Raw genomic sequence first — 24,409 nt, forward strand, 5'->3', positions numbered from 1 at the left:
AGAATAGGTTCATACGCAAACTGGGTGAAACCAAATGTATTTATTGGCCTCATTCAGGTGAATAATCACCTGTAATTAAATCTCATTAGAGAGAGCAACTACGTACATGTCCGTGAAGGCACCTTTAGGTGAACAGTCTATTGTCCACAAAGTAGTTTAGAACTTATGGGGAGGGCTTTAATTCAAGAGATTGAAAATATAAAAAATAAAATGGACTTGTAAATGAATGCAACACTTTGTTTTGTTTGTGGTGCACGTCCCATGCATCACCAGTAATTGGGATGATAATAAACTCTCAAAACTGACCTAGCTATACAATTAGCTCATGCCAACATGATTTACAATGTTGTGAAAGCTATCGTGGTGCATTGGGGTTCCGGTTTCTCCCAGCATGATACCATATGATATCATATGACCGTTTACACCTGGAAAAACATGGGAGATCCACGATCCAGATCAGAAGAGGTCAGCACACGATATATGTGTAAATGATCACCAAGACGTGTTGTGATCCGATCACTCAAATCACTTGCCGGGGGGTTCTGATGTGGGCTGTAAACGGTATCCTGCTGTACAGTAAAATCAATGCGGACATGGTGGTTGTTTTAGTGATAGTGCGCCAATATTGGAGAAGTTCTGTGCGTGGTTTTAGTGCAAGTGAAACCAGTGGCTCATCTCCATTGGAGCACAATGGATGAGTGGTATACACAATGGAAGGATGGATGGGAATGATTAGCTGGACACTTTGGACAAGCAGAATGGCACAGGTATAAATGTGTTTCGCCCTTCCAATTGTGCTCGGATCACCCACGACCCCTTTTAATTCCACATGTACACAAGATTAACCATCATTTGACCCCTTCTCTTGCATCCACTTTACACTTTTAACTTGATCTGCATTATGTTCTGCACCGGTATCATTTAAAAAAAATCTAATTCAACAGGTAAGGCTGCGTCAAGGAAGTTCTCATGCATCATCAGGAAGGGTGTCACGCATCATTACGAGACATTAACACATGGGAGTAACAGAGCGTAAGCACATAGGGATGTGATGACAGCGCCAGGAAAATTCTTCACCTATGAAAGGTAGATTTTTTTTTTTTCCCTCTTTCCCCTGAGGCTTCTCATTCCTTGTGCTGTTCAAGATGAGAAGTGTGGGAGCTGACGAGGGCAGAAATGGAGACAAGTTGAGCTCCTTGCCACTCTTCTACTCATGCTCACAGGACGGGCTGCTCTTGGGAGATAGAGATCAGTAAATCAAGCTGAGAGGAATCTGGCAGAGAGGGCGGGGATAAAGTGCATCTTCAAAGGCCGTCTGACGAAGAGCATAAAGATAACTAAACAATCCATCAGGAATCAGAGAATGTGATGAAAGTTGTATTTCAGTTTTATTCAGTTTCCCAGAGAGCTTAGCCATGAGCTTTGCAGGTTTCCTGTGTGAATGTATCCAGGGGTGTTTTTCTTCTTCTTTTTTTTTTTTTCTTGAACTGAAGGATTCTCATTGCCTGAAGCGAGCCAAGACCCTATCATGGCCTGCATGACTCTCACCTTCATCGGCCCCAAAATCCTGAAGTGGCCTTTGGTCTGTTTTGAGCAAATATTAAACTAAGATCATCCTAATCCCATGGTTCCTTCATAGTGAGCGGAAAAATCCACCAGCAGATCGATGTGTGGGGGCCAGTGGCGGATGTATAAAAAGTCGTCGGATGAAAAAAGGGCACCTTTTGAAAGAGGATCAGAGACTGAGAGGAAAAAAAGGCCGCAATGTTTCCTCCTTCAAAATGTGTTAAGCGAAAACTCATATAAATCCCCTTGAAAGTGGATTAGCAAAAATATCTTTTCCTCTTAGGTTTCATCCAGACAGGAGCCGCTCTGGAGAAAGGGGTGTCCCTATCTAAACATTGGACAGAATCGTATTAATCAAAGGCAGCAGTTCGTGAAACATAAGTCTTAAGTTTTCGCCCGGTGTGGCACGATAGATAAAAGTCGCTCGCTTTTCACAGTTTCCACCCAAACAGTGGAAGCTGGCACCACGTTGTAGGAAAGCTTAATTATAATATCACGTTGGATGTTATTGCTGTTGATTATGTGCTTTTGAGGACCCGACCTGCCCCCGAGTTCACTTCCTCTTCTTTTGCCTGGTTGAGACGTGCTCTTTGAAATCTGACTCGCATTGGAGGTTAATGAGTCACCGGCCTGGTTCCCTGCTTTACTTCCACCCTTGTCCTTTGTCAAACTGACACATCCAGGCTCTCTAACATTGGATTTGGGCCTCTTGTGGGTAGTTTTGTAGATGCCCGTTGGAGTTATTTCTTTCAATCACAAGCACCCCAACAAACCTGGAGTGTGTGTTTTCTTAACCCCTGTCATTTTCATTTCGATTAATCTCAAACTTTGCCTGAGTGAGCACATTGTATAAACTCTAACACACATTATATCCGACACAGGAAAAAGACTCCATGTAGAGTTTGACTTTAATTCACGAGTGTCCAAATAACCAATTCTCCTTGTGTTGTATTGAACATATCTGCATACGTGGGCGTAGTATAAACTGTAATATTAATTATCTGTTCATGTTCAAGCCTGTTTGAGTGTAAACCTAACCATTAAAGTTGATGGGAACAATTTTTAATAGAACACTACAGGTAATAAATTTGTGGGGTTTTCCCCTTTAGCATTTGACAATATAAGAGGACAAGAGTCTGTTGCATCTTGTTGAAAAGTGAATGCTGTTTATGGTTGCAGAGTGTACATGCATTATTGTGCACCCACCTATACATGTGTATTTTATTATCTTAAGAATGCTCCTGTAAAATAATCGTTAAATAGTGCGCCACTGACTTCAAACAAGGGGCCAATGGACGCTCAGATGGGTGCAAGTCATTGACTGTTTATAAAAAATTGAGGTAGACTTTGGCATGGAAAGTGAAGCCAATGCGAAAGTGCCTAAAACCTCGAAGGACCAGCAGAGGGCGACTCCTGGTTGCAAAAAAGATGTCTCGTTCTATTTAAGTCTCTCACCTGATTTATAACGTCACTAATCACATGTTACGATAAAATATATAGTATCAATCGCTAGTTTCAAGTCTTCTTAAATATAACATGATGTTAATTTTGATAAATTATGATCCCATTTTAGAGGGATACCTTGTGATTGACAGTTAGTACTTTCCAATGGGTGCAGGTTGCGGGTGTAGATGGGCATGCAGTGTCCTCAAGCTCCCAGTGAGGCTCCACCCCCTGCTCCTCCAAATATGGTTACATCTGGTTGACAAAACCAAGATGGCACTGACAACAATGCCAAACTTGAGACTTTAAAATGGCAGTTAACAAACCAATGGTCAAGGTGGGTTACCACTTGGCTCTTGGAGAGATTGTGTTGGCTTTTTGAACAACGTGGGCGTTAAGTGTGTCTGTCTGAGGCTCGCAAGTGTTTTCAACTTTTTGTCGCTCTGTGCCATATGTAACATAGGGCCCTTAATTTACGTGTTGTCGTGCCTTAATGTTATGACATGTGATGGAGGAAACAAATCCTGGTGCTTTACCTCCTCTCTTCAATATCTTTGCTTAACAGGAATTTCATCTCCTCTAGGGGACCAGTGAAAACAATCAAGGCAGTATCGTAGGCTACATATTGTTATATACATGCATAGGAATTAAACAATGTTCTCAGCATCCTCCACTGCCTTTATTTACATGATGGCATAACCCAGCACTGTGGCTCTCTTTGGAAATATCAAGTTCTCTGCCAGTTCCTAATGGTTAATTCCAGTAGGGGTGTGCAGGATGCTTGGCACTGGCACCTAACAGCAAGCTTGTTTTCTTAGGGAAACATGTTTGATAGATCCCTCTTTTAAGACTCCAGCAAGGGGGAGTTTAGCTGTCATGTACCATTAGCCTGTAGCTCAGTCCGGTTCCAGCATATCCCACGTCTTTAAGGAGGATGGATGAAGACTATGAGATGACAAGGAAATGGTTGCCAGATTGGTCTGGTGTTAAGACACTAATAGTGTGTGAGAAAATAATTTCTGAGGAGAAAAACATCTCTTGAGAATGACACAATCGGCTTGTTCATCTCAACCGGGCCTCCATTTAGCCTTGAGCAAGGACATCTGGTCACTCAAGTGGTTTTCAGTACATCCTAGCTGACACACACACACACACACACACACACACACACACACACACACACACACACACACACACACACACACACACACACACACACACACACACACACACACACACACACACACACACACACACACACACACTTAATGTTCGGGTTTGACATGTTTGCTTTACCCCTGGCTTGTGGTTTTGCAACATTTTCATTTTCAGCATCGGTGGCAGAGAGGACTTGCTTCAGTGCAACATTGTCAGCAAAGATCTCATGTTGGGCTCAGACATCCAATCGCAGGCTGTATTTTGATAAAAGTTTCTCATATCAATTATTTGGCTTTCCATACTCGATGCATTCAAGTGTCTGGGGTATATACTGCAGTTTGGGGGTCTGAGAAACATGCTGTACAAGATTTCCCAGTGTATTTCTCACAGGTATGAAATAATTGAATATTATATTAATATTATATCCTCAGAAACAGACAAACAAAACTGTTACATTTGGCCCAACAGCTGCGACATCTGCAGATCCATGCCCAACTAAAATGTTCCTGCACATGAGGATCTTTGTCATCCGAGGAGGCTTTTGCCCACATTTTACTGCGGTGACTTATGTGTTGTTGCCGATCCCCCCACAGCATAAGTGACAGCAGCTAAGCAGTGCTGAGTGTAGGGCTTTAGACCAGATTTGATTTGTCCTCTTTAGGAGTGCACTCCGTGGGCCTTTCCCACAGAAAGGTGGTGTCAGTTTTGCTGCAGTTGCTTAGTAGCACTTTTATTTTTCTATTATTTTGCATCTCAACTGAAGATCTGCAGCCCCCTATAATGCGAAGAACGTCAAGTACCCTAAACCCACTTCCCTCGCTCTGCTTTGTGCTGCCTTGGCACAGGCCCAGGAGGCAGGCAGTTGACCTGGGTCATCACAGGGTGTTTATGACCCACAGAGAGCAGCTGAGGGCCCCTGCTCTGTGAATTTGTGCGTCCTCGAGAATGCGGGCCCTGCTGTGCTGCTAATGGGCCCTATCCAAGATGTCTCTCACCCCCTACCCACCTCCCAGAGGAGGTGGGTTACTACGTCTTTTGATATTACATGTCTTGCGCTGTGATTTCCTCCAGAGCCCTCGATGATTCCCCCTCATCAAGATGTGCGGTTGAGAGTACAAACCAAAGAAAAAAAAAAAAACTGTTTAGTAAATGATTGCAAACAGAAATGGAGGTTTTACCACAATTTACTTACATTTCCCGCTATCGCTGTGCTCCAGAGTACGGTGGTGAAATAGCATTGGTTTGGTAGATTCACTATGGTCTGAACAACAAAGAAGTTGTCGAACTAGAATGGCACTCAGTAGAGTGCATACCTCCGCCAAGCCCCAACAGTCCTCTTATGAAACCACATTTACATTGGCTAGATCCTGATTTCACAATGTTAAAGAAAGTGAAAACTATTTCTTAGATCTGCCCAAAATTAGATTGTTTTTTTCTTGGCCCATGTCCCATCCTTCCAATAACTCTTGTGGAAATCCATTCAGCAGTTTTTGCATGATCCTTCTAACAAACTTAACAACCAACAAACTAACCGACAAACAAATCAACAAACCAACCAAGCTACAGACTGACAGGGCTGAAAACCTAACATCTTTGGCGTAGGTAATAATCAGACTGGTACAGTGTCTTCCTCTTTTATCTTTACACACAGTCAAATCCATACCTCAGTCATAAGCAATCAAACTAATTTTTGTTTTTTATGTACAAAACACTTTCCCTCCCTAAGCAGCATCCCATTTCAACTGAGGATAATTATTCCTACCTCTTATGACTTCAATACCTCTTTCAAGCCAAACATGACTCTCTGCTCTTTCTTGTATATATTTTTGTGTGATGAAAATTGAGAGCAGAGAATTCTGCGTTCGCTCACACCTCCGCCCACCTGGACAATTACTGCGTGAACTGGGTGTGATTGAGGGATTGTCTGGACCAAAAGGACACTTGTGACCCTATCTTTAATTTTCCAGGTTGCTGTGTGGGCCAACGATGGAGACGCAGTGTTCATCAGAGAATATACTCTGATTCGACGAGACCACCTCGCTGAAGAGCCTCTCCATGACGTCATCCAAAGGCCAGAGGATCCGGTAAGTGCCTGATCAAAAAAAACAACAGAACAGTCACCTCGGCCAATTTTTTGTACCTTTATTCGGACTTAAGAAAACTAAATCGATGTGTCAGATGAAACTATATCAGCCAATACATTTACGCAACACACCACACTAGAGGAGCAAAAAGTCAACCACATTACACCTTCGTTATGAATACAAGTGAATGATGATCGTGGGACATTGGGAGAGGAGGTGTAATCCGACTTTTGGCTGACGTAGCTGGATGTGAGGCACACACTTTACACTCACAATAACACACACACACACACATGCACAAATGTTGCATGTTCCAGGGTGGGGTAGGTTTTTGGCGTCACATTGCTCCCACTCTGTCATCACCTTTGATGAGACGTTAGTCCTGGCTGTAGCGTTTTCTTCTTTAAGCCGATCTCTCACCCAGATGTTTCATCTAATTGGGCGGGATGGAGGTTTGAGCCGCTTTTGTTACAGAAATGCTCACCTATCCCATTATACCCTTTGTGATGGGATTGGTCTTGGTCCAATTTTAGAGGAATATGTGAAAACTGATCCAAGGTGTTTGAACAATATCACACCATCTCTATCAGGAATGCCATCTTGAGGGGAAGTTTAATGTTGCACTTACCTATTTGCTGTGAGGGCATAGTGTATTTGAACTGACTGTACTCTGTTTCATATCACCTCCTTGGTAACGTGAGATTTAAAAAAATCTTGTCCACACATGTTTCACAACTTTTGTGACATCAATACACAGGTGCAAATAAGGTGCACTGGTGGTGACAGAACACCTGGTTGAGAATAGGATATACCTTTATTGTTCACCGAGGTGGACATTAGTCTTTGGCTCACCAAACACAAGAAAACAACCCTGTAAAAGCTGTTTTCATTTGTTTAATGATTTAACAATTTTCATTTTTGTCAGTCAGTCAGTCAGTAACCTTATAAAACAACTGCTAATTGACTAAAATGTCTGGCTTTATAGAAACTGGAGGAAAAAAAGCTGAAATTTCACATTTAAGATCTGATGCTATGACAAAGACAGGAAAATGTAATTTTTAAACATTTTCAACAAGTCAGATGAGAATTTTTCACTGGTGAATTGAAGTTTTCTCATATTTATTTGAAATACAGCACAGAACAAAGTGACTGAGTAAACTGTGGTGTTTTGCTGCATGTATGATGCGAACATGTCTTCAAAGGAGCAGACTCGCGGGAGCCACACGACTGATTCCTCTCAGCACTCAGCTGGTTTCGGTCTCAGTGCCTCTGCAGCCCTGTTCTATGTTGGATCTTGGTTCAGTATTAAACTTGATCCTCAGCCAAGACAAGCGCAGCTTAATTAGCAAGGAACCCAGGATGTAGATCTCAAACTGTATTCACTTTCTCTTGTTTGACTTCATGAGCATGTGCCAGGGTCGGTCGGTGGGCAATAGGACTGACCCTCCCAGCACCCTTTACCCTATCCCCCATGAGGGCCACAGATGAATTGTTCTCTCCGAAAGAAAGTGTTTTTCCTGGCAGCCCCACCACGAGCTCCGTCGATGGAATAGTGCTGTCTAAAGCAGCTAAGGCCTAACATACCTTTCTAAATTAATCCATATTTATTTTGCGATGGCAAGTATGCACTGTAGACCTTCAAGAATGTCAGCAATCATAAACAAATATTAAATAAGTTTATTGGGTTGAGAAGTTCCTGAATCGAAACGTGAGGGGGGGTCTGATGGCTGAAATGTTGGCGGCTGAGTCTGAGCTAGTCTTTTTTTTTTTTTGAATGAGAGAGTGTAAAGATAAACAGAAAAGCTGCTCATAAATCTAGCTACAAGTATCCCCACTCATTGTTTGGCCATGAGTGAAGTTTTCCAGCATGGTCGTTTGATCTGCTGCAGAGATGCGGCTGTAACTCAGTCAAAACCTGCAAAAGATGTCATAAAGTGGTGATAAACACTTTGCTTAGTTTTGTTAAATTATCTGAATTGTTGTCATATGTGACTCCTCTGCATTAAAATGTCTGAAAAGGACTAGGCCTTTTATGTATTGAGTTGAGTTTGGTGTACAATGTCCCAAATCTTGTCTGTCAAGGTAATGGTCCATTTGATTTGGTAGCTGCACAATGGCATTGTACATATTCCCTTTTGTGCATGTGTCAGCTTTGTTGTTGGCCATGGTTAGAATTGACGTTTGCTTTTTAAAACGACATATTGTAACTGGTTGAAGGACAGGTCTGGTTCTTAAGTTATCAGAGAAACAAGCAGAGGAAACGTTAGCAGCAGTGCGGCATACAGCCTCGATGAGACGTCCCGCTCTCTGCACACAGATTTTAATGGTGAAACAGCTTTACTCAGTATTTTTTCCTGGTTTGAATCACTGGGTATATTTGTTTTGGAGAGAGGGAGACCTGTACAGATGATTTGGCTCCTGGTAAAGACCTCCCCTGCGATTAACACTAAAAGAATCTACACAGGATGAAGCTGACGGCAACTCCTATGAGCCCACACTACCTCACAACATCACCACACTCCAATTTTATATTATTGATTTGACACAGAATCTCCTGGTGGAAGAAAACTGCAGACTGTGCCTTAAACTGTGGAGGGAGAGGTAAAGTAAAATTGAAACTTTAAAAGGTTAAAGTGGAGTTTGAGACTTTGTATAGGATTCACTGGGGCTTGGTCACTCTGAGGGACACCTTTCCCATTCCATGTTGTCATGTAATAAATATTGAGGAGTGTAGCTTCAATTTAAAAAAATCATGAACTTGCATACTTGGACATTACTTGGGCTCTGATTTAAAAAAAAAATATATATATTTACTCGAAGTAAAGAAGTGCACATGAACAAACTACTTATGCAGAAGCACTATGGACTCAAAAAATAGACAGAGTGCTTATAATTAGTTCCTTTGCCCTGCAATCCACTTCACGCTGCACTTAGGGTCAAGCTGCACTGATTGCTGCTGTGGGTCACATTCTCTGTCAACCACGCCAATAACAGCCAGGATATTATGGGCTGTGACAGTTAAGTGGTGGTAATGGCAGTCATTAGTGCCCCACTCTACAGTAAAGACCTGAGGCCCGCTGTGAGGACACTTCCACTTTGCCTGTCTTTACACGTTTCATGGAATGGCGCTTTCATCCTCTTGCACTTGTTTTGTTTTCTCACCTTTTCTCCCTCGCATTCGTCTGGATGTTTTGTTAGACGTCTCTCTTCCTCTCTGCCCTGTGCCTCTCTCGCTTTATCACATGCCGAGCGATCCAAGCCTTAATGTTTTTACATGCTCAATTGCACTTCAGGCAGCTACAGTCATGGGCAGTTTCTCCCCCCCCCTTTTTAAAAACCTCGAGGGTGAGCAAGTGTCGAGACGGTTCAGGGTGTCGGGGGTTCGGAGTAATTGGGGTTGGGCGAGTGGGGCCAAGGGCCAGTCGGGTCGTCAATCAGGGGCAGCACTCGGTGGGTGAGGCAGCAGCAGCTCACAGACAGAGAAGCCCATTGCTCAGCTGCACGCTAACTTGGCAGCTGTGTTTTGCATGTCGCGCCAGGTGGAGAGGGCAACGGTCTTGCACAATTGAACACTTCATTTATCTTCATTAAAAGGATGGGCATGTTAGTTTTGGCAGCCGGAGAGGATGTTTAGCCTCAAGTTATTTTCTATTGCGTGCTGTGCCCCCTGGTGATAACACCACTTCAAGTCAAAGCTTTAACTTTTGCTTCCACCCCGTGGAGTTTTTGGCCACTGGCAGTGCTATTGAGCATGGTTTTTAAGAGTAGGACCCAGTGTTTGCTCGTATCTCTTGCATGTGCACATATGGTTTCACGCTATTTACAGTTTGTGGCTTCAACATGTGGCTTAGAATCATAGTAATGTGCCAAAAAAGCAAGGAAGTAGAAGATTATTCAGCAGGTAAACATGGAAGGTGTTTGTACAAGGAAAGGATATGGGAATAAACCACAGGTTTCAAATTCTCCCAAACTAATCAGCTCTGTAAATGTTAAATAAGGAAGGAAATAGATTTCTTAAATACACACACTATGTTTTGGTGAGAAACAGTGAATGTTGACACAACTTCATAAAAACACCAGACGTCACTTTTCGAATGGATCGTTCGACACTTTGGGGAAAAAAGCTTCTTTGCAGTCTCGCTGAACTCTACAATGAATATGCAGCTGGATCTAGCAGATGGTTTGTTTAGCTTTGCATAAATGCCACCCCAAATTTCCAAAAGGAGAACCGAGATGTGTGAAAAGTTTTCCGGGGATTATGGGCCAAACTGTTTCTTGAACAGGACCAGTCACTTCCTGGAGTCTCTGCTGGTTGTGTGACAGTTGTGGACGCAAAAAATAGTTCCCAGGGCGACTTGATACCTGAATGGTTAAAGCACATATGAATAGTACAGATGCTCTCAAGCAGCAGGTTTCCAAAGAGGTCTATTCTCAACCCAAACGTCAGGGTTTGTGTCGGACAACATCATCGACCTGCAGAGCCTGAATCCCCTGCCCAGCCCCCGTTCCAGACGTACACATGCGCGAGTCCCACAAACACAGATTTAGACCTACGTGAGTTCCAGACCAAACAAAATGGATATTTCTCTCATATCATGGACCTGCAACTCGAGTATTTCCTAATCTACACTCAAAACAATTAACTACATTAAACTGAATTAATACAAGCTTAAGAAGTTCACTGCCTAAAGGCTCCTTCATGCTCAACATTGGATTCGTATATGGAAACGAACGGGGCCTTCTGTCCGTTCTCTGCGTTCATGTAGTCAGTATTTGTGCACATCTTCTAAAAGCTTATGGACACCGATGAAGTGGAGCAGTACCATAGGAAATCCTGGGGGGCAGTGTAACCAAAGCAAGACGACTATAGGACAGAAGGTAGACATTTCAACAATGATGGATCTTTTTGAGGAGACTCTTGAAGAGAAACCTCACCCAGGCACAAAGAAAACTACTAAATAGAACACAATGCCTCCCATCACTATCTTTTGAAATTGTAGCTGGGGCTCATGATTATTCATCTGACTTGTTTACTTCAGAGAAGTTAACCTCTGGATCAGTCCACACAGCACTGACAGTGACTGAGTTGTTTGGAAACACTGCCTCAGTGTGACGCTGCTCCTGCTGTAGCTGTATTGGAAAACCTTGGGTCCAAACAGCGAGCTAATAACTGCTTTTGTGATGCCAGCTACAGCCGCCATGAATGCCGGTGTTTGTTTTTGCATAGCCAGCAATCTGAATGATACCCTGACTCTGTTGAAAGTTGTTTTGCGAGACAGGCCAGGACAAGAGCTTGAGAGAAATGATGTCCGTTGTGCATTTTAAACTAGAAAAAGAAAGGACTGAACAGGCGAGCGGTGAATTGAGAGACTTTTGCCTAGTTGACTTGTTCGCTTTGGCTGGCTGAGTGGCGTTTGGCCCATGCGAGGGCTGTTTGGAGCTTTGGCTCCAGCGCTCTTGAAGAAAGTGCTGAGTGCTGGTGAATGTGGTGTAAAGCCACGTGGCTTTGGACTGGGGATCTTTCTATCGCCCCAGTGTTTGTTCCATCAACATATGTGTTCAGTAAAGCCTTGGCTCTGCCACAGCGAGTATCTCCCGCTGACTTGATGTGGTCTCACACCAGTGCACTGTGGGTAGTGGAGTGGTGCTGCTGAGGTAATGCCACCAGGGACAAGATCTCACCACAACACCCACATAACAAATGTGGGTGTGTATGAATGCATGCAGCCAGTAGTGTGTCTGTTGCTGGCTACTGTTGGGTGCACGCTCCCCTCTTCAGAGACACTTGCACAGCGAAACCTTCGAGTTATTCCATAGTTGTTTGTATTTGCACGCTGGCTTGTGCATATACTGTGCCGTGCAATATGGGAACCCATGTGTTCGTGATTACTGCGCCTTTGGCATTCAACACTATCACATGTCGCCTCGCTCATGCACAGCATCCAAAACTATGTCTTTGATTAATGCTCCCTATCTCCTCTTCCTCCCCTGTCATCCCCGCGCTCCTTTCTCCTCACCTCCTGCAATATCTTCCTCCATCGGCGTGTGAAGGCACGCACACAATTTGCCACCGACTGATTGATTTCTAATTGTTTACATTGTAGGTTGCACTCCCTGTTGCAGATGTTTATCTTCGAGTCCATGTTCGGCGCGCATTCACACAGACATGCACAGACACAAACAGAGACAAATCTTGTACAATGGGGATATGTTGATGCCAAAAAGTTTCATCCAGGAATTTTTGGATGTCTCAGCTCTGGGGTTTTGGCACTGCGTGTGCTAATTGCCTCCAAGTGGAGGCGATTGTTACTATTAGGCCTCTTATTTTCTGGTTGTGTATGTGTCTACGGGCATGTGGGCAGGATAATTCAAGGCCTTTGCCATGAATGTGGTTTCAGTCTGGTTAAGTAAGATTAACAAGCTAAATTAAATTTTGTCACAAACAAGGAATAATGCAGCCAAGCGATAACATCTCAGTCTGACGAGCTCACGATCTTGATGGCAGTCCCCCACCCAAACTCTGCGACTGAATCCTGCTTTAAATGCATTAAGCAGAGAATGTTGCTTTTAAAATAGAAACAAACTAACTGCAGGGGTGGCATTCTAATACGGTAATAACTTCAGCAGCTCTCCAATGTAAGCTTCTCTATGAATCGTTCATAGTGGCCACTTGGCTCCAGCAGCCGTATGTAGCCACTCTCCAGTGTAAGCAGCGGTGTTATCCTGAGTTACAGCACTAATTACGTGCTGTTGAAGGATCCCTGCCACCCATGCGGAGCGGAGTTTAGGTCAAAACAGTGGGAAAGGTGCAACTCAAAACGGATCCCTCTCTTTAATGTGGGCTCTAATGGCTGTGTGTGGTGGTGGCTGGGCATGTACGGAACAGTAGCAGAACAAACATACACATCTCCCAGCTGTCCTATCTGGAAGACCGCGTCCTGCTCTGCTTTCTGTACAACTGGTTTGCTGGTTTGCTAAGATTTAGTTGATTCCTGGAACTGCATGTTCATCCTTGAGGTCTTGTGTTAGTCCTTATCTGAGGAAACGGTAAGAAGGTACCTGGTTCGAATCCCGGTTTGGCCGGGGTCTTTCTGTGTGGAGTTTACATGTTTACATGAGAAAATAATTTGGCAACATCTGTGAGAATCAATTAATTGCTAGAGTCGTTTGGAGTAAACACGTAAAGATTTGCCGCCTCCAACTTCTTAAAGGTCGTTAAAAACAAATCTTGGTCAGTGAAAATGAGCAATATTATTGTAAAAGTATTACTTTGCACTCTTGACAAACTTTTGATATTTCATAGACCAAGACAAATAATCAGTGAATTGAGAAAAGAAATATTAATCAATAATGAAAACAATCAGTAGAGCCAAGGCCAAACCAGATCTGGATTATTATGTGGATCCCCACCAAATTGTGCAAACTCATAGATGTCAGCACCAAACATATGATTCTTAAAAAATCAAGAGCCGTATATAATTCATATATATCCTGAGAATCCGTCCCTTTAACCAGATCCGCACCAAAATTCAATGGGTTCTTTCCATGACTCATCCATTAGTGCAAATCACTTCAGTAATTGCATAATCCTGCTGACAAACAACAAAAACTAACAAACAGACGCAGATGGAAACAACCTCCTTGGCAATAATCATTACTTGTAGCCTAAATTACTGAATTACTGTCTGTGCACTGTTTCAATAAAAATGAGTCAAAGCCACAATCGTAAATAAAGTCCTCTCTGGATCTCCAGTTGCATCCATCTGCAGCACAAACGAGGGCATTATAAATATATCTGCAACATGGATTTTGTGGTGTCATCATCCATGTAAGTTCTCTTTTCTTTCTCATTTCAAATATGTGCCAACAACTCAGACAGTTTTCTGAGTCCAGTTGTGTATTTTTTTTTTTACATAAGGTTGTAATGATCTGGATTTTCATATTCACCCCTCTGGGCATTTCTTTTCAGATTTTGCTGCATTATCAACTACATCCTTCACCTCACTCAGCAAGTCGTTTTGGATGAAAGCAAAAGCCATCCTTCCAGAATGTAATTTATACTCGTCAGAGCTTAAAGCAGCGGGGCTTGTCTGAGTTGTGTTTTCTTGATTTTTTGGGGGTTTTAAAGTTCTTATAGGCCGGCACTAAACTCGGCACCTCTGGCTGCGCAGGACTTAGAATATATTGGAAGAAGGTCTGAAAGTGGTGGTCTTGCTCTGGTGCATGCTGAGAAGCCATCGCTGCAGACATTGTAAGTAATGCGAGCGCAAACATGAGAAAATCAAGACCATGAAGTGCATGAGCACGGACCTACAGCAGGGCCACAAACACACACGCACACATGCGTGCACGTTCACAGAAAGTTCCTCGCTCTCAGGGAGCCCTGGGAGAGAATGTAATCTGTTCACAAACCACAAAATTGAAAAATTGCTCTGACACTCTTCCAAGCTGAGAAGTGAACAGCGCTTGCAACACTAGAAGGCGTACTTAGACGAAGCTTTACACAACACAGAGGTAAGCCTTTGACTTCAAATTAGCATAATGAACAGATCTCTGTAGGTCGTCTGCGAAGATTCATTTGAGTCACTTTCTCTCCATTAAAATCTTTTACTGAACATACACACTAACCTTGTGCAGGGCATAAAGCAGCAGTGTGCTTGTGAAGAATGTTTGGAACAGGAACACCCTGCAGACTTTCCAGTAATTTTTAAGGCATGAACTATATATTGAGTTGAATTTCATATTGCTCAATTTTCTTTGAATAAACCCAAATTAAAATGTTTTAAAAGCTGTTATTTTGTAGATTGTGACATTAAATGTAGGCTCCCAAAGCTGATTTCTGACATGCACTGAAATCTGGACTTTTTCCCGGAGGTTTCCGGAGGGGCTGTAAGTGAGAACACAAATGTACGACCTGGTGGTTCTGCCGGTGAATTACTTGTTAGCGTTACCAAAAGAGCCGATGAAGGCCTATTTGCTAGATGCCTTACTGCTTACTAACTTCTGTTTGTGCACTGTATTCTTTTTTTATTTTGGCTGCAGTTTTGCAATCAAACAAGAAACTCAAGTATCCAAAGGAAACTTTAAGAGCAAATGGTATAATAATGACCTCTCGCACAATTCCCAGCAGCACTGATGAGTAATGGACATGATGTGTTTGAAGGATTCAATGCTCTTAATCAGCAATATGCCTTTATTAGAAAACCTTTTTTTTCTCCCCTCCGGAAACATGCCGAGACGACTTGTTTTCGATGACGTGGCCTTACAGTCTTCCATGAATCATTCATGTTATACCCTCTTACTTGTATGACTAGTTGTGTGTAGTTGAAGCTCAATTATTGGTCGTGCCCCCTGAGTGCAGATGCTTGAGTTTTACTAAATGCTCTTGGGCTGATTGTGAGTGCTGCCCCCCGTTCTCTGAATCGAGGGAAAACCTTTTCTGTTCATCCGGCAACGTGGGATTAATTCCGATGATGCTTCCCAGATGCATGCACCGTACGCTGAGTTTGAAGAAGCTAATATGTGAAGTAGTCGAGGCCAAAAACATTTTAAAGAAGCAGGATTTTAATGTTAGTGTGTTTTTCTTTTTTCTTTTCCACCTGATCGACCAGCTTTAGAAACCATGCCTCACCTTGCTGTTGCCTGTTAAGTATTTTTTTTTAAAATTATATTTGCTTCAAACAGTAGGAAAAGGAAACAGGGCAAAGACCTCTTACTAAAATCAAAAAAGCTCATCTATCTGTAAGTGCTTGAGTAGCATGTGGTGCTATAGGACGTGCGTTCTCTCACTATGTGCATACAAATATCTGAATCCCGACCACACTCCCAATGAAAGTGACCCAGTGGAATATTGAAGCATCCAGATTTATGAGCCAATCGTGAAATGATGAAGGTCCTGCGATGAAAACATTGTCTGGGGTCCACGGGCCGGGAGCCAGGGTGTTAGTTGACTTAAGACAACTCTTCCTTTGTCCCTCCCCTGATGAAATCTCTGCATTGTGTTGTTATACGGGGTGTCTGTAAAGAGAGTCTGTGTCTGTGATTTATAGTATTAATCTTCGCATCAGTGTGGAGCCAAATGTGAATATCTGCGGCAACAATATGAAGCCATCAATCATTCGATCACTGAAGAAATAATTAATATTGTGCGGGAAGTAAGCGGGAGCTCATCTCCAATAAGTTGGAAATGAACAACTTATTGGAACAGATTTAAGAAAAGAGGACAGACAACTCTTTCAGCGAATTCCCACTGACCTCTGCAAATATTAGACACAGTTTTATTTCCTCTAAGTGAAGAATATGCTGTATACTGTTGGGTTATGATTTGTGGCGCCTCTGGTTTTTACAGGTTGAACCGCAAGCAAATGAGCAGCATCAGTTTTTCTGAATGACCTCACTGGGTTAATGATAGGGGGAGTTGGAGTACGGCGGAGGAGCGTCTCTCCTCTCCTCCGTCTCTCGCTGGGACGCCGTCGATGATGGGAGGTGAGGGAGGGAGGGGAGCGCGGCGGATGAGGGAGAGCGATTTTAAAGGCTGGCGCTATTTTGCCCTCAATTGCACGTCTCCTCGAGGCAAAGAGACACCAATTAGAGGGAGGCGTAGAGTGAAGCCCTGCTAGATGAGCTCAGCCTGCGGCTCCTGTCTGGCACACACGCACTCGCGCACACATACACACACACACACACACACACTGGCTGCTTCTCTTGCAAGAATTTGATAAAGATACGCCAGAAAGAGAAAAAAATGTTTTGTCTATACGTGCTATGTGATTTAAAATGTGTACATATAGTGTGTGTGAGTGTGATATATAGCCACGTCTGCTATGGGTCCATGGGTGGGAGAGAGGATTTATTTTTAACACCCTCTTATTTTCAGTTTGTGTAAACCTCTGGCCCACTTGAGAAGGCTGAAACCACCCCACACACCGATCATACTGCAGGTATCCTCTCTGTGCATGTACTGACGGGGGGGGGGGGGCAACTTAGAGCTGGAGCTGATATTCGAAGCTCTGGGAATTATGCTCTGTTCTCCTGCTGCTGCTGCGAACAAGTCATGACTTAACGTTTTACTGATTGCTGGAAGACATTTCTATGACTCTGACCTCTGCGTAATGGCTGTTAGATTAGCCCAACGTCTCGTATGCCACATTTTGCAGCCATTACATGACTCTACTTTTTGTTTTTGAGCTTATGATGACGCTTCCTGTGAAATGAATGGAGGAGGCTGTTTAGCAATAAGCCTGTAAATGACTTGCAGTGTTGTCGCTCAGACACAAGATGCTGCTCTTGAGCTTTAAAGGCCGCAAAACCCATTATTTCAGGTGTTGAGAGGAAGGTTTGTGCAGCTGTCGAGGATGAAAAGTGTGGTTGAATACCTAAAGTGCACATGTTCCGCATCTCTAACTCATGTCCAATGTCACAGAATATTTAGGCTTCTGAATTGGATGGAATTACATTTTTATTTAACTAAAAAAATATAAATGTATTTATCTATTTATTTATGTTTTTTTTTCGTTACAGAATTAGGTTGTTGGGACTGTTGATAATTTTGTAATTATCGGTCTAATTTTGTTTTAGTGTGATTTTGGTGTTGTGTTGGTTTTTGTCTGTTCTTTGGTGAGTTGTGCTAAGTCTCTGTTGTAATAAAAAATGACATAGGCCTAAAAGATGCATACACGTCTGGTCTCCTCGTACTCGTCTTCGTCCTCTCCTCCTCTTCGTCCTCACCTCTCCTCACTTGTAGTTCACTACAGTAGCATGTTTAGACAGCTGTAAGCCCCAAAGCTTCTGGGAAAACAGGGTCGAGTTTTTTTTTTTTATGTGGGGATGGGGTTGCACTGACCCATCGCAGCTCTTTTCCTGTGCAGTTACTCTCCAGCCATGCATCCAAATGTTTCCTCTCCCTCTCCATCACCTGCACAACTTGACACTAACGTTAAAGGAGGACACGTGATGTCACTTTCCACGGGCGGTTGATTTTGGTTCGTAAACTGAAAGAGAAATGTGATGTAATTTCCTCATTTCAGCGCTATAAAGGAACATAACCTAAGGCGTGACGTCTGCAATATAATCTAGCTTTTACTTTGAAGGAGTGATGGTACACACACACACACACACACACACACACACACACACACACACACACACACACACACACACACACACACACACACAATGACCATGCTTTAAAGAGATGGACAAAGTTTCGGGTATAGTGGATATGATCCAATTGAAAGACGACTAAAATGGAACATCCTTTTACCGTGAATAAAATTGTGGATTTCTCTGGGTTTGAACATTGTTGGAAACATTTTGGATAATGCAAGTACAACAACAAAATATATAACATAGGTGTAGTTGTTTTTAGACATACATATTATATCTTTAATACCACTTGCATGAATCATGTTACCAAAGTGTAAAAAAATCAGAAAATAACCTTAAAGTTATGTCGCTACTTAGTGAGGACAGACCTAATATCTCTTAAACAGATGAATGATTTCTCCACGCTGCTCTCAGCGCAGCATTCACTTGGCAGCGTCGACCATTACGGTTACATCCAGAGCAGTGATGTCAGCTCTTTTCTTTTGCCATTATCTTGCGGTCATACTTCTTGGACAGTGAGTTCCCTGCAGCTTGGTGTGTTGCGTTGCTACAACAGCCTCCTGTCTTGTTTGTCTTCCAGAGGAGTCTCAAGGCTCCTCTTCGCTGTCGGGCAGGAGTCTGAGTGGGAAATGTGGCAGGAAGGATGGGCACTTTTAAGTCGTGTTTATCTTTAGGCTTTGGTCAGAAAACCCTACGTGTTCCTTGGGCAATATTTCCGAAGGCGTGTGAGGGCTCTTTTCCATATAGATCTGCTCTATAGCTTAAGATGGGCTGAGCTGAAACGCAATCCAGTGAGTTTCACACACGAGGGATGGAAAGAGAAAAAGACGACTTGATGGAGTGACAGTGTGACAGAGAGAGAGGCTCAAAGAGGGAAATGAAATGTGGCTAAACTGAGTCATGGGCTTCTTTCCCAACCTTTCGTCTCTTTCAGGGTGTCTCTGTCGCTGTTTCTCTGTTTGTGTCTCTGCGTTACTTCATTATCTTTTCAATATTTGTGTTAATACTTCGATGCTCAGGCTCCCTGTGCCTTTTAGCTTTTATGGCTGCATCCTCAGCTGATTACAGGAGCATATGGGTGAGGAATGCTCGATCGCAGAGCTGCACTGTGGCAGGCCGACGCAGGACCCAGGTAGTGTGCTGAAGTGAAAGGATTATCAGCACTCCCAGCACCATGGTAGGATCTGGACAGAGGTGCACAAGAGATGATGTGCCCTGTATGGAATCAAAAAAGGGCGTCATTGGAATTTTAATATTTTTAGTGCTGATTTTACAACCTACAATGGGGCTAAATTTAAAATCTGTGTGTGCACATGTGTATCTTCAGTGTGTGAACTTCAAGTGGTGAGTGACACACACATTCACACATTTTTCTGCCGAGAAGCTGTAGTCAGACACTCAAAAGACTTCTTTTTCTTGTTTTTGTTCATTGTTTTTGGGAGTTTTTAATTTATATGGTACAATTCATGCAGAAACTGCTACAAATTTGCTCAACATTAAAGCAGTTCAAAACATCTGTGATAAAACAGGAATTTCTTTTATGTAATATAAACACCAGGTGGAGACAAAAATAAACTGGATAAAATAGGTAATCATCAGGTACAACACAGGAAAAATCATCAGTCCCCTTCATGTCAATCAAGCTGCAAAAAAGTTCACAATCCCCTGAACATGCCTGATTTCATCAAAATCCATGAATTATTCTTTATCTCACAATGTTAAAGAAAGTGGGGGAACAAAATCCTGGATCTGCCACTTGATCCAGATCTGCACCAAAATGTTTTGGGACTCCTCCTGGACCTACACGGCATCCTTTGTGTCGTTTTTGTGTAATCTTGCATACAAACAAACATAAAAACAAACCGACAATAAAAGGACAGGGTTGAAAACCTCCTTGGTGGAGGTATTAAATAATAAACAGCCTGATGAGACAAAACCTTCTTTTTCTTTTGAAAACGTCTTCAGAGTTTCAAATTGGAGTGTGTGGAGTGATTTTACACAATTCCACTTTTTCTCTTTTTTCCGCAAGCAAATCTTTTCTACACATAATTGAAATTCTTTCTAAAGGTCATTTTCGTACTGAGCCTCATCGGGGCCCATGTTTCCACTTAATCTTGATCATTAAAATGTGATTTATTTTGCTTCCTCTCTCTGAGACCTCCAGCGTGCAGGCAGTGATCAGGGAAATCGGAATAATTTGCAAGGAGCATAAACGACTGTGGTTTGAGGCATTTTTCTCAGATCATAAAGTGAGTGTCTCAAATTGGAACAACAGTCAGAACAGAGACTAATAGCCTGAGAGGTATTAAGCTGAAAATCAGATTCTGTGCATGTAAAAGATTCAGTGAATTTCTGTGTTTGTCAAAGGGAATTGGAACAATGTGCTGGAGGTGTCATCCATTTCTTCTTAAATCATTTCCATGTTTGTAGGTCAGGTGCCGGTCACAACAAGGAACTGAAGCACACACGCCCCTGTGCTCTCCCCCGTTATTGCATCATCATTTAACCGAGTGAAAAATGTCAGATTTCAGAGGGACGCTCCGAGGGTTAAGGCCTCCTACGACCACCTTTATCATATTACTATCACTTTCTGTTATCGTCTCGGAGCCAAAGACAACACACAATACATTTTCAGCGATGAAAAACACATGGTCCCGATGTGACTCAATTTTGGGGTTAAAAACTGAAACCTAAGCTGCGTGCAGCACACACAGGGGATCAGACACGTCTTCCTGCGCCCTGAAAAGCTTCAGCTCACTTTGAGTGTAAATGCTCTGCGCTCGCACATCACGCTTAATAAGCCACTGAGACAAACCAGGTGCCTTTTTATTTGGAGTCGCTGCACGGTGTCTGCGCTCGTAGATGATGCCGGGGGAACCGTTGTGTCTCGTTTTCTCAATTATAAACGAGGTTAACGAGAGAGTCTGTTTCATGTCTGCCCTTCGAGTACGTCTGCTTTACAGCCCTGACCCGAGTTTCTCTCAGTCCCGGCTATGTCTCTTCACTCAAATTGTCCGTTTGCTTTTCGATATTTGCAGCATTTTCCAAGTTTTTGAGCACCAACCGTGGTGATTTAATTTTTGGCACTAATTTCCCCTTGTAACTGGTCATTTTATAAGCTGCTGTGGATCCTGACATGATCGCACATGTCATATTTACAGTTGTGCAATCCTGATGGAGGCTGTTGCAGCCAAAAATCTTTGGTTTCACAGTTTTGATTACTGTAAATGGCTGCTGCAAGCGGCTGCATTATTTTTCCGTCATAACTCAACATTTCCCAGACAGCCCCGGGAACAAGCTGTCCTGGGTTTGTGTTCATCAACTGTAGCTGGTCCTAACTAACATGGACTAAACTACATTTCTTTAACGGGGAGGATTGAGTTATCAAACTTCTCAATGAAGAAAAAAATGTCCAGTGATGTGAAGAAGAGCCTGTTTTAAGTTGCTATAAGGGCAGAGAGGAAGGATTTGGTTGTAATCCAAACTTTGATTGCCGTCACAGTGGCTGAGCTGTTCAGTCATTCTCAAACGTGCTGCCAAATTCTGAGCTTTGAGTTGTGACAAGTTTTAATTCCTGTCAAACTCAGAGAATCCCTGGGGCTCAAAGGTATTGCACTAGAAGTATATAAAAGAAAAGAACACTGCATAAAGTGAACATTGCTGTGTTGTTCTCCAAACAAAAGTCTGAGTCACCACTTAAAGAGCTGTGAGAGGAGCACCATCTCAGTTTTTCGTTTGCTACGTTTAAGCCTGGCGTCCACACTACTCGGGAGTTTTAGAGACACTAAAACGTAGTACGTTCTAAAACGCTGCTGGCTATGTTTTAGTTTGAAAACTTCATGGTCCCTGGACGGGCAGAAACAGCATCTCTGTTTCTGCCCGTCTAGGAAACAATGACGCATGTTCTGGAGCCAAAAGTCTTGTGTGGACAGGAATCATTTTGGCTTGAAAACGCATGTAGTAGTATGGATGTAGCCTCAGATAAACCACAGCAAGCTGTTACTTCCAGATACTCATGTAAACCGATTTTTACCACCACTAACTGGTCAACAGATAGAAGCTGCTCTCCGCGGGAGCACAAGTTCTTTTTGAGCTACAAAAACGCAACCCATGCTTCCCCCAAAGCAGTGGAACAGCAATGCATGTAACATCAGAGTGATTTATTTTGAAATGGACGAGGAAACCAAAACAAATTATTCACTCAGACAGGAAGGAGGGATGACAAGGGCCAGGATGCGTGTCGAATGTGAACAGCCCCAGATGAAGCGGTGACGTCCTCTGTTCAGTTTCACGGGACGAGAGGGAGAAGATGTCACCCAACCTACAGCAATATCAGATCTGGAAGGGAACTATTGTTTTATAGCATATATAGTATTATAGTGTGTGTATATATATAATTTATGATGTTTGAATTATTTAAACAGCATATAGGCTAAGTGACCTCTCAGATGTATTTTCAGGTTCTTAACTCTTTGGAGTTAGTTTGAAATATCTTTTGATTTGAATATTTAATGACAGATCTGGATAGTAAAAGCATTGAGGTACAAGGTGTGAAGCAAGGGAACTCCTGGGTCCTTGAATTTTGGCACCTTGAAGGCAGCAGAACAAGCTGAAAACATGAGATCTGGCAAACAAGCTCATTTGGATTTGTATATCGGGCCACTCCACATATGCAAAATGTTCCTTTTCAGTCCTGTTTTAGTCCCTACCAACTCCCATGGGAAGTATTTGGTTCTTTAGCTGATGCTCAATGTTTTCTTTTGTTAATTCACAAACTTTCAGTTGGTTTCCTGGTTTCTTGCTTGGTAAGGTTGTCACTTTTTCCAAAAATTAAGTATGAGCAAATTTGACTTAATGCGTCATTTGTTTGAATCTATTTCAAATACCAAGGTTGATCATTTGACGTTGATCCGCTCGTCTGTGGTCATGTCCACTCAGGATGGCTTCACTTGGAAGTGTCCTCCATTTTCATAGCAAAACAACAACTATTACTGACTTACTTTACTTCAGGAGGGCGTGCAATAGGTCAAGCTCATAGTGAGTTCCCCTCCCCTGGGTCTGATGCGCTTCTAGACTTTATATTTAGAAATCCAACAGTTAATTACAGTTTGAATATGAACTTTCCCCCATGTTTGAATGAATGTTTGAAATTTCTAAGAAATAGTGACAGCCCCAGCAATAGTGAACCAAAACAAGAAAGTTGTGATCTGAAAAAAGAAGAGCTGTGAGACAGTAAAATGCTACTCAAGGCAGTGGGAAAGTAACCAACTATTGCGTGTAATACATTTAATCATTTGATTCTGAGTTTTCAGAAAATTCAGTATAGTTGAATGAACGTAAACTCTTCTGAAAAGCTATGATATCCAGGTGATATGGTAATCGGGGATCAGTCAAGCTTGAGTCCATAAATAACCTGAGGTGCTTCAGCGTCTGCACAGATCTGGATGCGGATCCCACGCTCCCCGTTTCCTTCCAGCCCACCTTGGCGAACCAGTATAGCCGACTCCAGCGGCTTTACACAGCTAATTTATGCCCATCCCCTCCTGTCGTAACCTCCTTAAAACGCCACAGTGGCCATGGTTGAGTTGGGGGGGAGAGGCATGTGCTGGGGGGAGTGTTGGTGGAGTGGGACCCTGATGGAGTTGGCCTGAAAGCTGCTAAAACATATGAGCTTTCCTGGATGTGCTAGTGGGAAAAGCTTGGTGCTGTGAGAACGTATGAACGCAGTTTCAGGAAGCAGTAAATGTCAGTGCTGATTCTTAATTACCTGCCACATTCGTCCTCTGTGCTGAGGGCTGCATGTGGACTTTTAGAGGCTCTGGTGGGATCAGATTGTGGTTACTGGCTTATTCAAAATGCCACTATAAAGAGTACGGTAAGTTACAGAATATTGCGTCACAGCTTTTGGGGGTTTTTTTCAAAGTAAAAACATTAGTTATCATGCTGATGTGAGCATACCCCTTAAAGCACCACTGTGTCACAGAACGACTATCATGACAGTGGGCTCTTGGTCTTGTTAAAGTAAGCAGATCGGCCGTAGCTCATACAAACTG

The 24,409-nt window shown here is 42.8% G+C and overlaps 1 protein-coding gene and 1 long non-coding RNA gene across 5 annotated transcripts in view; one reads left to right on the plus strand and one right to left on the minus strand.

Moving 5' to 3' along the window:
• LOC117752234 (ADAMTS-like protein 1) overlaps positions 1-24,409 on the plus strand; it is a 95,874-nt gene that overhangs the window by 27,468 nt on the left and 43,997 nt on the right. For all 4 annotated transcript variants that reach the window (XM_034569444.1, XM_034569449.1, XM_034569447.1 and 1 more), the window contains exon 2: positions 6,135-6,251. In XM_034569444.1, the coding sequence (XP_034425335.1) occupies positions 6,135-6,251 (117 nt within the window). The remainder of the gene's footprint in view (positions 1-6,134; positions 6,252-24,409) is intronic.
• Positions 3,159-24,339, minus strand: LOC117752288. The gene is made up of 3 exons (XR_004612031.1): positions 24,327-24,339; positions 21,700-21,704; positions 3,159-3,288 (listed from the first exon to the last, which is right to left on the minus strand). It is a non-coding gene; the product is annotated as an uncharacterized LOC117752288 (long non-coding RNA).

Source organism: Hippoglossus hippoglossus, chromosome 18 (assembly GCF_009819705.1).
Source record: "Hippoglossus hippoglossus isolate fHipHip1 chromosome 18, fHipHip1.pri, whole genome shotgun sequence".
Lineage (NCBI taxonomy): Eukaryota > Metazoa > Chordata > Actinopteri > Pleuronectiformes > Pleuronectidae > Hippoglossus > Hippoglossus hippoglossus.